Genomic DNA, 12,083 nt, shown 5'->3' on the forward strand with positions numbered 1-12,083 from the left:
CATATAGTTGTACATAACGTTGAGTACATAATATTCATACATGTACACAGTATAACCATATAATTTGGCTGGTATCACCCCTTAGTATTTCTACTTTCTTTCCCCTCCTCCCTTTACTTCGTCCCTTCCTTCTAGTCTACTGATCTCCCTTCAATATTCGTGAGATCCCTCCTAGGCTGTCTTTTCCTTTTTTCTCTTTAGCTTCCACATTTGAGAGACTTTCTGAGTTTGGCTTATTTCACTTAACATAATGTTCCCAAGTTCCATCATTTTCCTGCAAATGACATAATTTCATTCTTATTTATGGCTAAACTCCATTGCGTACCAGACCTTAAATTATACAGAGAGCTATATTAACAAAAGCAGCATGGCATTGGTACCAAAACAGAAATGAAGACCAATGGAACAGAATAGAAGACACAGAGAAAACCCATAAAATTACAGTTATCTTGTACTAGACAAAGTCCCCGTAAACATACATTGGAGAAAAAGATAGCCTCATCAACACATTGTGCTGGGAAAACTGGAAATCCACATGTAGCAGAATGAAATTTAACCCTTATCTCTCTCTCTGCACAAAATTCAACTCAAAGTGGATCAAGGTTGTAGGCATTAGACCAGAGACCCTGTGCCTGCGAGAAGAAAATGTAGGCCAAAATTTCCATCAGGTTAGGAACTGAATTCCTCAACAAGACTCCTAAAGGGCAAGAAGTAAAATCAAGAATCAACAAATGGGATGGTATCAAATGAAAAAGCTTCTTCATAACAAAGGAAATAATCAAGAATGTGAAAAAAGAGCTTATAGGATGGGACAAAATCTTTGCCACCTGCACCCTAGATAAAGCATTAATCTCCAAGATATATAAAGAACTCAAGAAACTTAACACCAAAAAACCAAATAACCCAATCAATAGAATGGGCAAAGGAACTGAACAGGCACTTCACAGAAGAAATACAAATGGCCAAAAATATATATTAAAAAAAAGTTCAACATCTCTAGCAGTTAGAGAAATGAAAATTAAAACTACACTGAGATTTCATTTCATTCTAATCAGAATGGCAGTTATCAAGAATACAAGTAACAATAAATGTTGATAAGAAGAATGTGGGGAAAAAGGTACACTCATGTACATTGATGGTGGGACTGCAAATTGGTGTACTTGTTCTGGAAAACAGTGTAGGGATTCTTCAGAAAACGTGGAATGGAACGAACCATCATTTGACTCAGTTATCCCATTTCTCAGTATGTACCCAAAGGACTTAGCCTACTACAGTGACACAGCCACATTAATGTTTACAGCAGCTTAATTCACAATAGCTAAGCTATTGAACTGACCTAAGTGCCCTTCAACCGATGAATGGATAGAGAAAATGTGATATATTATTTAAGGCTGAGTAATATTCCATATATATATTATTATTCCATATATATTATTATTCCATATATATATGATTCTCTGCCTTACCTTGAGCCTCAAGGAATGGAGCCAGTATGTGTATATATGGAATATTACTCAGCCTTAAAAAACAATGAAATTATGCCATTTTCAGTTAGATGGATAGACCTGGAGACTGTCATGCTAACAGAAATAAGACAGTCCCCCCCAAAAAAGTCAAATGTTCTTTCTAATATGCAGATGATAGTCTACCAAGAATGTGGGGAGGGAAGAATAGAAGTTCGGTAGATTAGACAAAGGGGAATAAAGGGAAGAGAGTGGGGATAGGAATAGGAAAGATAGTAGAGTGAATTGACATAACTTTCCTATGTTCATATATGAATTACACTATCAGTAAAACTCCACATCATGTACAACCAAAGAATGGGATCCTAATTAGAATAAGTTATGCTCCATGTACGTATAATATGTCAAAATACACTCTACTGTCATGTATATTTAAGAAGAACAAATTTTAAAAAGTGAAAAAAACCCTCCATTGTGTATATGGACCATACTTTCTTTATCCATTCAGTCATTGATGAATAGCTAGGCTGGTTCCATAGTTTTGCTATTGCAAATTGTGTTGCTATAAACATAGGTATGCCTATGTTCCATTCCTAGACTTTTGAGGAACCTCCATACTGATTTTCATAGTGGTTGTATTAATTTACAATCTCCCAATGTGAAAGTGCTTCTTTTTCTTTACATCTTCTCCAACATTTCTTGTTTGTATTCTTGATGGCTGCCATTCTACCTGGAGTAAGATGAAACTACAGTGTAGTTTTGATATGATTTCCCGAATTGCTAACAGTGTTGAACATTTTTTCCTAAACTTGTTGGCTTTTTTTTTTTTTTTTTGACTACTTGTTTGGAGAGGGGTCTGTTTAGTCCTTTTATTAATTGGATTATCTGAGGTTTTTGATAGTAAGTATTTTGAGTTATTTATATACGCTGGATATTAATCCTCCATCAGAAAAGTAGTGTTATGGTTTAGATGTGAGGTGTCCCACAAAAGTTCATGTGTGAGACAGTGCAAGAGAGAATTAAAATGGCTGGATTAATAAAAACCTAATCAGTTTATTGATCCACTGATAGGGATTAACTGGATGGTAATTGTAGGCAGGTAGGATGTGGCTGGAAGAGGTAGATCATTGCGGGTAGGATGTGGCTGGAAGGATGTGGCTGGAAGAGGTAGATCATTGCGGGTAGGATGTGGCTGGAAGAGGTGGATCATTGGGGGCATTCCTTTTGGGTTTGTATTTTGTCTGTAGTGAGGACAGTCTTTCTCTGTTTCCTGGTATCCGTTCCCAGCTGCTTTCCTCTGCCACACTCTTCCACCATGATGTTCTGCCTCATCTTGAGCCTCAAGGAATGGAGCTAGCTGTCTATGGACTGAAACCTCTGAAACTATGAACCTCCAAATAAACTTTTGCTTCTGTAGTTCTTGTCATATCTTTTGATCATAGCAGTAAAAAAGCTGACTAAAACAAGTAGCTAGCAACGATTTTTTCCCAATCTGTAGGTTTTTTCTTTACATTCTTAATTGTTTCTTTTGCTGTGCAGAATCTTGTTCATTTGATGTCATCCCATTTATTAACTTGTAGCATTATCTACTGAGCTTTAGGGGCCCTATGGAGAAGGTTGTTTCCTGTGCTTATATGTTGGAGTTTTGACCCTACGTACATTTTCTTCTTAGAGTTGGCATAGTTTCTTGTCTAATTCCTAGGTCTTTAATGCATTTTGAGTTGACTTTTGTACAGAGTAAGAGATAGGATCTAGTATCATTCTTCTGCATATGGATAACCAGTTTTCCTATCCGTTTGTTAGAAAGGCTGTTTTTTTTCTCTGATGTAAGTTTTTGGCATGTTTGTCTGCCGGGTTTCTGTTCTCATGACTAAAAGGCTCAGGGGTCTCTCCAGTTGAACTGGGCTAACTGGGCTGCGCAAAATAACCACACAAGAGACATAAATATCTTTTTCTTTGGGGTCATTGTGACGGCTCCTCTGACCTTAAGGGTCCGCAGGAAGAGATAGAGCGAGAGCATGCGCTGACCCCTTTTATTGAGGAGAAGCTATTCAAATTAGGCAAGGGGTTAGGTTTCAGGGGGTTGAGTCTATCTTCATGATGTCCACTGTCAGCAGGTTGACTGACACCTGGGTAGGCCACGTCCAAGGGCACAGTAAGAGAAGGGGACACACACAAGGCACTTCCATGGAAGATTCTATCCTAAACAGGGCAAGGGGTTATATTATAAAGGAACAGGTGAGCATAGCTTCACCCATGGGGCTGTAGCAAGACACACCCATGCACGAGACACCGACCCTTGAACCCAAGAAGAGTGGGGAAAGCTCTGCCACATTTCTGTAACTGAGCGCCTCAGCACCCAGCTGGGGAGTGTGACTCAGTCACGTGCAAGGTTGGTCTCCCACATTTGTCAAATATCAGATGAGTGTATCTGTGTGAGTTTGACTCTGTACCATTGGTCTATGTGTCTCTGTTTATGTCAGTACCATGAAGTTTTTATTTCTATAGCTCTGTAATTTGAAGTTAGGTGTTGTGATACCTCCAGAATTTTTTTTTTCATAAAATTGCTTTGGCTATTCTGGGTGTTTAATTTTTCTAAATTAATTTTAGGACTGTTTTTTCTAGTTCTGTGATTAATGTCATTAGTATTTTGATGGCAATTTCAATGAATCTACATATTGCTTTTGGTAATATGGCCATTTTAAAAATATTGATTCTGCCAATCCATGAACATGGGAGTTCTTTTCATCTTCTCATGTTTTTTTCAGTTTCTCTCTTCAATGTTCTGTAGTTTTCACTGTAGAGTCTTTCACCTCTTTGGTTAGATTTTTTTCGTGTGTGTGTGTGTGTGTGTGTGTGTGTGTGTGTGTGTGTGGTGTATATGATTTCTTCATTTCCTATTTTTAGCTCTTTTATTTCCTTCTCTTGTCTAATTGCTCTGCCTAGAATTTCTAATACTATATTGAATAGGATTTGTGAGAATGGATATCCTTGTCTTGTTCTGGATTTTAAAGGCTATACTTTCAGTTTTCCCTATTCCCTAAGATATTGGCTTTGAGTTTGCCTTTATGATGTAAGGTAGGTTCTTTTTGTCACTGGCTTCTTCAGTGTTTTTAATCATAAATTGGTGCTGAATTTTGTGAAAATTCTCTGCATCTATTGAGATAACTATGATTTTTGTTCTTGATTCTATTTATGTGAAGAATTACATTTATTGATTTGTATGTGTCAAAGTATCCTTGCATCCTGGGATAAAACCAGGTTGGTCATGATGCACAATCTTCTTAATGTTGTTGAATATAATTTGCTAGTAATTTATTAAGGATTTTTGCATGTAAGTTCATCAGGGATATTGGCGTGTAGTTTTCTTCCTTGATGTGTCCTTATCTTGTTTGGATATGAGTGATTTGGAATGATTTGGAAGTATTCCATTTCTTTTTCTTTCATGGAATAATTTGGGGAGCTGCATCAGTTCTTTAAAGGTCTGGTGGAATTCAGCTGAGAATCCATCTTGTTCTGGGCTTCTTTTTGTTGGAAGGCTTTTAAGTATTGCTTCTATCTCATTGCTAATTATTAGTCTGTTTAGGTTTTCTATGTTCTCTTGATTCAATTTTGGTAGGTTGTTTGTGTCTAGAAATGAATCCATTTCTTTTAGTCTTCCAATTTTTTCAATGTAAGTTTTCAAAACAGTCCCCAAGGATCCTCTGTATTTCTGTGATTTTTGTGGTGATTTCTCAATTTTCATTTCTAGTTTTATTAATTTGAGTCAGCTTTCTTTTTTTTCTGGTTAGTTTGGCTGGGGGCTTACCAATCTTTGTTTACCATTTCAAAGAACCAGCTCTGTTTCATTGATCCTTTGTACTTTTTTTTTTTTTTTTAATTCTCAATTTCATTGATTTTGGCTCTGATCTTAATTATTTCCTTCTACTGATTTTGAAATTGGTTTGTTCTTGTTTTTTTCCAGGGCATTGAGATGTATCATTAATGAGGTTATTTGGATATTTCTGATTTGCTTATATAAGCACTGATAGCTATAAACTTTCATCTTAGAACACTTTTCATAGTGCCTCATTGGTTCTGGTAACTTGTATCACTATTTTTGTTTGATTCTAACATTTAAAAAATTTCTCCCCAGACTTCTTGTATCACCCATTTATCATTCAAAAGTGTATTATTCAATTTCCATATGTTCATATAGTTTCTGTAGGTTTTTTTGGCATTAATTTTAAATTGCATTTCATTATGATCAGATAAGATGCAACAATTATATCAATTTTTTTTTGTACTTGCTAAGAGTTGCTTTGTGGCCTAAAATATGGCTGTTTTGGAGAAAGTTCCATGAACAGCTAGAAAGAAAGTGTATTTGGCTATTGTTGGATAAAATATTCTATAGTTGTCTGTTAAGTCCATTTGATTTATATTATTTTTCAGGTCTGAAGAGTGTTTATGTCTGGATGACCTATGTATTGGTGAGAGGTGTGTGGAAATCACCCAGTATTATTGTACTGTGGTCTAAGTCTTTAATTTGCATAGTGTCTGTTTTATGTAATTAGGAACACCAAAATTTGGGGCATAAACATTCACTATGTTATATTTTTTAATTGAATCATTCCCTTTACTTGTATGAAGTAACATTCTGGGTTTCTTCTGATTAAGTTTGGCTTCAAGTTAGTTTTTTTTTCAGATATGAAAGTAGTTATTCCTGCCTGTGGCTATCTTTGCCTGTAAGGTGAGTCTCTTGCAAACAACATCTAGTTGGGTCTTATTTTTTAATCTATTCTGCCAGCCTATGTCTTTTAATTGGGAAGTTGAGACCATTTACCATTTAGAGAAATGTTTATTCCTGCCATTTTGATTTGTTTCTAATGTTTAATTTGGTCCTGTTTCTCCTTTGCTTAGCTAATCTTCAAATGAGATTTGTCCATTTGTGGGCTCTGCGATTTGTTTTAGATTTCTTCTGTGTGCAGTATTTCTTTAAGTATTTACTTTAGTGTCAGTTTAGTAGTCATGAATTCTTTTAGTTTCTGCTTATCTTGGCAGGTTTTTATTTTCCTTCAATTCGAAGGATAGCTTTTCTGGATACAGCAATCTTGGTTGACAGTTATTTTCTTTCAGGGCTTGGAACAAATCATTCCAACTCCACCTGGATTTTAGAGTTTGTGCTGAGAAATCAGAAATAATTCTGATTGACTTGCCTCTAAATATGATATGATGTTTTTCTCTTGAGCCTTTTAAAATTCTATTCTTATTCTGTATGTTAGGTGTTTTAATTATGAAGTGTCATGGAGAGGTTCTCTTTTGACCTTGTCTATTTGGGATTCTGAATGCCTCCTATATCTTGATGTCCTTCTCATTCTTAAGGTTTGGAAAATTTTCTATTATTATTTTCATTAGTCTGCATCTCACAACCTTCTTTGACTGCAGTAATTTTTATCTTTGGTCTTTTACTGTTGTCCCAGAGTTCTTATATATTCTGGCTATGGTTATTTATTTTCTTTTCTTTAATGTAGTCTGAAGGCTGGCTATTTTATCGTCCAATTCTGTCTTCAACTCTGTTAGAGAGACTTTCACCTGAACATTTGATATGTCTTTTGTTTCCAGATATCTATTTGGTTCTTTTTCAATACCTGTATCTCCTTTTATTGGTTTTTCTCATTCATATCCTGTACTGACTTCCTAAATGAATTCAGTTGTTTTTCTGTGTCTCTTGAAACTCATTGATCATTTTTATAATCATTTATTTATTTATTTTATTGTTTTTAATTTGTTCTAATTAGTTATACATGACAGTAGAATGCACTTTGACACATCATTCTTAAATGGAGTGTAATTTCTCATTCTACTGGTTGTTCATGATGCAGAATCACACTGGTTGTGTAGTCATATGTGTATGTAGGGTAATCATTCTTTTGAATTGTTTATCGGGTATTTCTTGCACTTCAGTATCTTTGGAGTTAGTTGTTGGTGAATTAGGAAGAATTGTGTTACCTTATTTTTTTCATATCTCTTGTATTCCTGTATTGGGTTTTATGCATCTATTGGAATGGTTTTCTCTTTCACTGTGATGTGTGAACCTTTTTAGGGCACAGTCTTCACTTGTCAAACTGTTGTGGAGTCATCTAGGTTGAAACCCCTGATATCCACAGCTTTTGTGTTAATTTTCTTTTTGCTGTAGTAGTTGTAGTGAGTGGGTGGGACCCTGTAGCCATTCCTGCTTGGCATCTGGTTCTTCGTTTGGGGTTTTTATTTCTTATGTTTTTTTTTTTTTTTTTTGTATTAAGGTATAGTTGAAGTTTGAGTTTGGATGATTTTAGCAGGAGCAAGGTGCACTGTCTTGGTTAGTTTAGTTCAGCAGCAGAGTCTCTCCCCTGAGAACATGTAATGTCCCTGTAGGCTCTCAGCATCTCACATAAAAGGGGGAAACAAACGAGCAATAATTAAAGCAAACCATAGACAACATTAGAACAAATACCTGGTGCCTCCATAACATCTACAACATTAACACAACAACAGAAATGGTGGGATCAGCAGTTGTCGGCAGCAAAACCAATGAATAGCCATGAACTAGATCTGGCATTAAAATAAACAGTAGGTATCAACTATGTCATCCACAGGCAACAACATGAATGGTAGGGGCAGGAGTTTTGTAAACCAAATAATTCTAAAAGATGGTGAAAGTACAGTTCATTAAGAGAATATGTGACAGGAAGGTAGAAGAAAGTTTAGAATGTTCTAAATTCAGACAGGATGCAGAAGAGATGTAGCAAATGATGGTTGTAAGGAGAGAAATAGAAAAAGGGAAGAGGGTACAAGAGAGTTTCTGTTAGTGGGGAAAGAAAGGAGAGGAAGAGAAGCAAGCAAACAAAACCAAAACAAATCAAAACCAAAAGAAACCGCAAGCCCTAACTCTGAAAAGACAAGGAAAAAAATAATTATTGTAAAAAAAATGCTAAAAAATAAGAAAAAAAAGAAATACTTATATGTGTATATACCTACAAACCAATCAGCAAAATAAGTGCACGCACGCGCGCACGCGCGTACACACACACACACACACACACACACACACACAAAGATTCTTAATGAAAAATGAAAGAATTGTTCCACTGAGGTGGTCAAGATAGTCAATGAGGATGGATGGTCACTGCCTATGCCCAGCTTTTCTTCTTTCCATCTCTTCTTGGGCTATGTACTGAGAGAGAGAGAAAGAGCCAGGGCTGGGGGTTTTTAATCCCTTTTTGGGTTTTTAATCCCTTTTTGTAGTTCTCAACTTACCTTCTCACCAGAATAAGGGAGGATGGAGTGGGAAGTACTGTTGGAGTTTTGCCTGGACAGATCAGATCGAAGCGCTTGCAGAGTGGAGCTGCTGCAGAGTTCTCTGAAGGGAGTTCCAATGTTTGGCTTTTGTCAGGCATTAGGGACTCTGCTCTGGAGAGATTAGATCAACACGCCCCTAGGTCAGGCAGATGTTATCTCTGTTGGGAGTTTGTATCTCAGGAACCTCTCAAGAATTCTACTCATGGGGCAGGGGAGCCAATCCTGTACACACCGGGCTGCCCACGAATATGGCCTTTGCAGGCTTAGTCCCTCAGTGTACCACCTGTTTACTTTCCTGACCCTCTTTAGCTGGTCACCTGAACCACCAGACTCAAAGGGAAAGCAAATTGCACTCCCTTTCATTTTTCTGGCTTGAACCCACCTGGTTACAATCTTCTGTGTGCTGGTTTCACTCACCTTCTGCTAGGTACACCCTGGCCACATGGTAGACACTTGCCAGACAGTGTGGTAATGTTTGCTGTAATCTGGTTCCCGCAGCAACAGCTACAGTGTCGCCTCCACAAGATGGCTCCTGCCTCAGATCTGTGCTTACCAGTTGAGAAACAGCACTTTTCAAACACCAGTTTGCTGTGCTGTTTCTGGATCAGCTGAGGCCAGCTGCTTTTCTGATCTACATGTTTTTCTGTGCCAAATGTGTCTGCTGCGTTTCTCTGGGTTATCCCTCCCCTTTGCAGGGAATCATTGCTACCACTGCTGATGCAACCGGCTTGGTTCCAGTGTGCACTTCCGTATTCTTTGTTCAGTGCACCTGAATTTCTGAGTAGAGTTATAAGCAACTGTGACAGTCCAGTATTGAATTTTAGTGAATTCCCTCTTTCACCACCTTGCTAAGTAATACTTCTGCTGCTTGAATCCTGGGCCATGGAGCAACTTGGAATGCAGTCTTCCTCTAGCCTGCCATCTTGAATCTCTCCCTTTGATATTTTTTTTAATAAAGTTTCCAAGAAGTCTGACAGATGTGGTCCCTGAAGAGCATAGCTAACTATCCCTGTGTCCAGAGCTTGTCTAGTTCATGAGATTGGCAGCATTGAGTTCCTTCTGATCCACACAGCTCATCCAGCTAGTCACATTCAGTATTTATGACAAAAACAGAGACTTCATGTAAATAACCTAATTCCTCTTTCCTGCCTCAAGTGTTTAGAAATTTTAGATCAGGGAAATAACTCTCAGAATTTACTGAATTAAAATTCTTGAAGCTTTACTGGTGTATTTCCTTATCCAGCAAATAATCTTTAATTTGTATGAATTAAGTTATATAATTAAGCCTTCAGTATTTGAAATTAAATATTATTCTTTATCTGTATTTTAAATTGTTGCCTTTTTCCTTTTCTCCTTTATTTTGCAGTTCTCCGTGCCATGAAGGACGACAGTGAAAAAGTTCCAAGCTTGTTAACTGACTATATACTGAAAGGTGAGTTTTATGATAGTATTATGAACAGTGATTGGGAAGTTTTGATCAGTCAGCAAATGTATAATCTTATTAATAGATTTGAAAAGTAACTTCCACACAACTTATTAATCTTACTGTACAGAGTGAGGATAGATAGCATGACTATGTGTTCTACCAATGTTATGGTTATCAAAATTTGACTTTCATTTGAGGTCTTAGACCAGAAATAATTTATATAGCTGAATCATAAACATTGAGGGAAGTGGTAGCTGGACGCAGTGTCATACACCTGTAATCCCACCAACTCAGGAGGCTGAGGCAGGAGGATCGCAAGTTCAAGGCCAGGCTCAGGAACATTGAGAGACCCTGTCTTAAAATAAAAATTTTTAAAGGACTAGGGATATAGCTCATTGGTAGTGCACCCTTGGGTTCAGTCCTCATTATAACAAAAAACCCCAAAGTACAAAAACACTGAGAGAGGTAGTAGAGAGAAATTAATAAGACACTGCCATAATTACGTGGGCATTAGGTGTGGACATGCTGGCCCTGGGAGTGTGAGAAGAGTGGTCTCTTGTCATCTTGGGGACCACAGAAAAGGGAGAAGGACAGATGGTCATTTGAGAACACATGAAGGAAGAAATAGTCAAACCAGTTAACCATGCTGGGGGAATGCAAAAAAGACTAATGACAGGGGTAGAGAGGGGAAGGGGAAAACTTTCATAAGTCCAGGACAGTGAAAAATGAGCCAAAAATCTTAGGAACAAGATCAAGATCACTGGGTGGAAATATTGATGAGGCAGAAGATGACCAGAGAAGTTAAGGGTATCATTTTGCTGAGGAAAGAGTAAAAATTTGGATGATAAAGGGGACCTAAGACCTTGTTTAGTTATAGGCAAAACTAATACCTTTCAATGAAATTATTTTTTAAAAGCAGCAGTTATTCATGCAATACATTTTAAAAACATCACAAAATACACCTTGTGGTGTTTGATCAGAATTGAGGACTCCTCTTCCTATAACATTTTCCTTCTTTGGGTTCTCTGCTCTGTCAGCTGAGCATAAAAAAGGGTAGAATTTCTGAGATGTGTAGTATCTCACATGGGCCTTTCTTTCATCCATAGCTTTACTAAAAAGGGAAGGGTGTTCCAAGTTCATAATGTGTAATTACCACTGTGGGAGACTCAACAGATGTAAAAATATGAGTCAGTTGCTAGTGGGTTAACAGGGGTGTGGAAAAGAGTAAATAGACATGATTTTAAAATTTGCTATGTTTTTTTGATGGCTGGCTTTTCTCCCTATTAAATCTGAATTATTTTTCATACCTGACATCTTTGTTTGCTTTTTGTGTTATGCTAGCATTGGTATGAAAGCTGGATTGGTATGGAAGAGGTTTGTTCTTCTAATGTGGAACAGGAATGAGACAAACATAAAGAACATGTCTTCATTTTAATTACAGCGGGTCTCTACGGCACTGCCACAAGGGAGGGCAGAGTGTGTGCTCTGGAAGCATTCTTAGCTATCTTATACCTGAGCTTTGCCTGCATGGAAGAGCTCTAGGGGAAACCGGTTTCTAATTCTTTCCTCTGAATGCCTAGGCTTAGTTGTGATGCTGTCCCCGCTGCTCTAGGAAGGCAGCGCTGTGCCCTTCTGCTTCTCTTGCCCAGGCCTCTGGCTCCTGTGGGTAGCCTGGTGTCACACCTACCTGCTCATGTTGAGCTGGTGATGCATGCCTTGTGCTTTTGTCTTGGCTCTGTGCTGTGAGGACTGGGTGGCAAAGAAGCCACTTCTGTAGTGGTTCTGTGGCCCAGAAAAGGAAGTGGGTGTAACGAGTACGGGAGAAGGTGCTGACATTGGGTAAAGTAAAGTGCTCTTTCCCACCCATTGTGGCAATT

The 12,083-nt window shown here is 37.7% G+C and overlaps 1 protein-coding gene across 2 annotated transcripts in view; it reads left to right on the forward strand.

Moving 5' to 3' along the window:
* The window catches only part of FEZ2 (fasciculation and elongation protein zeta 2), a 51,370-nt gene that overhangs the window by 34,734 nt on the left and 4,553 nt on the right, over positions 1–12,083 (forward strand). For both annotated transcript variants that reach the window (XM_081265458.1, XM_081265459.1), the window contains one exon: positions 10,147–10,212. In XM_081265458.1, the coding sequence (XP_081121584.1) occupies positions 10,147–10,212 (66 nt within the window). The remainder of the gene's footprint in view (positions 1–10,146; positions 10,213–12,083) is intronic.

The sequence above is a fragment of the Spermophilus citellus genome, assembly GCF_964194105.1.
Source record: "Spermophilus citellus genome assembly, chromosome: 13".
Classification (NCBI taxonomy): Eukaryota; Metazoa; Chordata; class Mammalia; order Rodentia; family Sciuridae; genus Spermophilus; species Spermophilus citellus.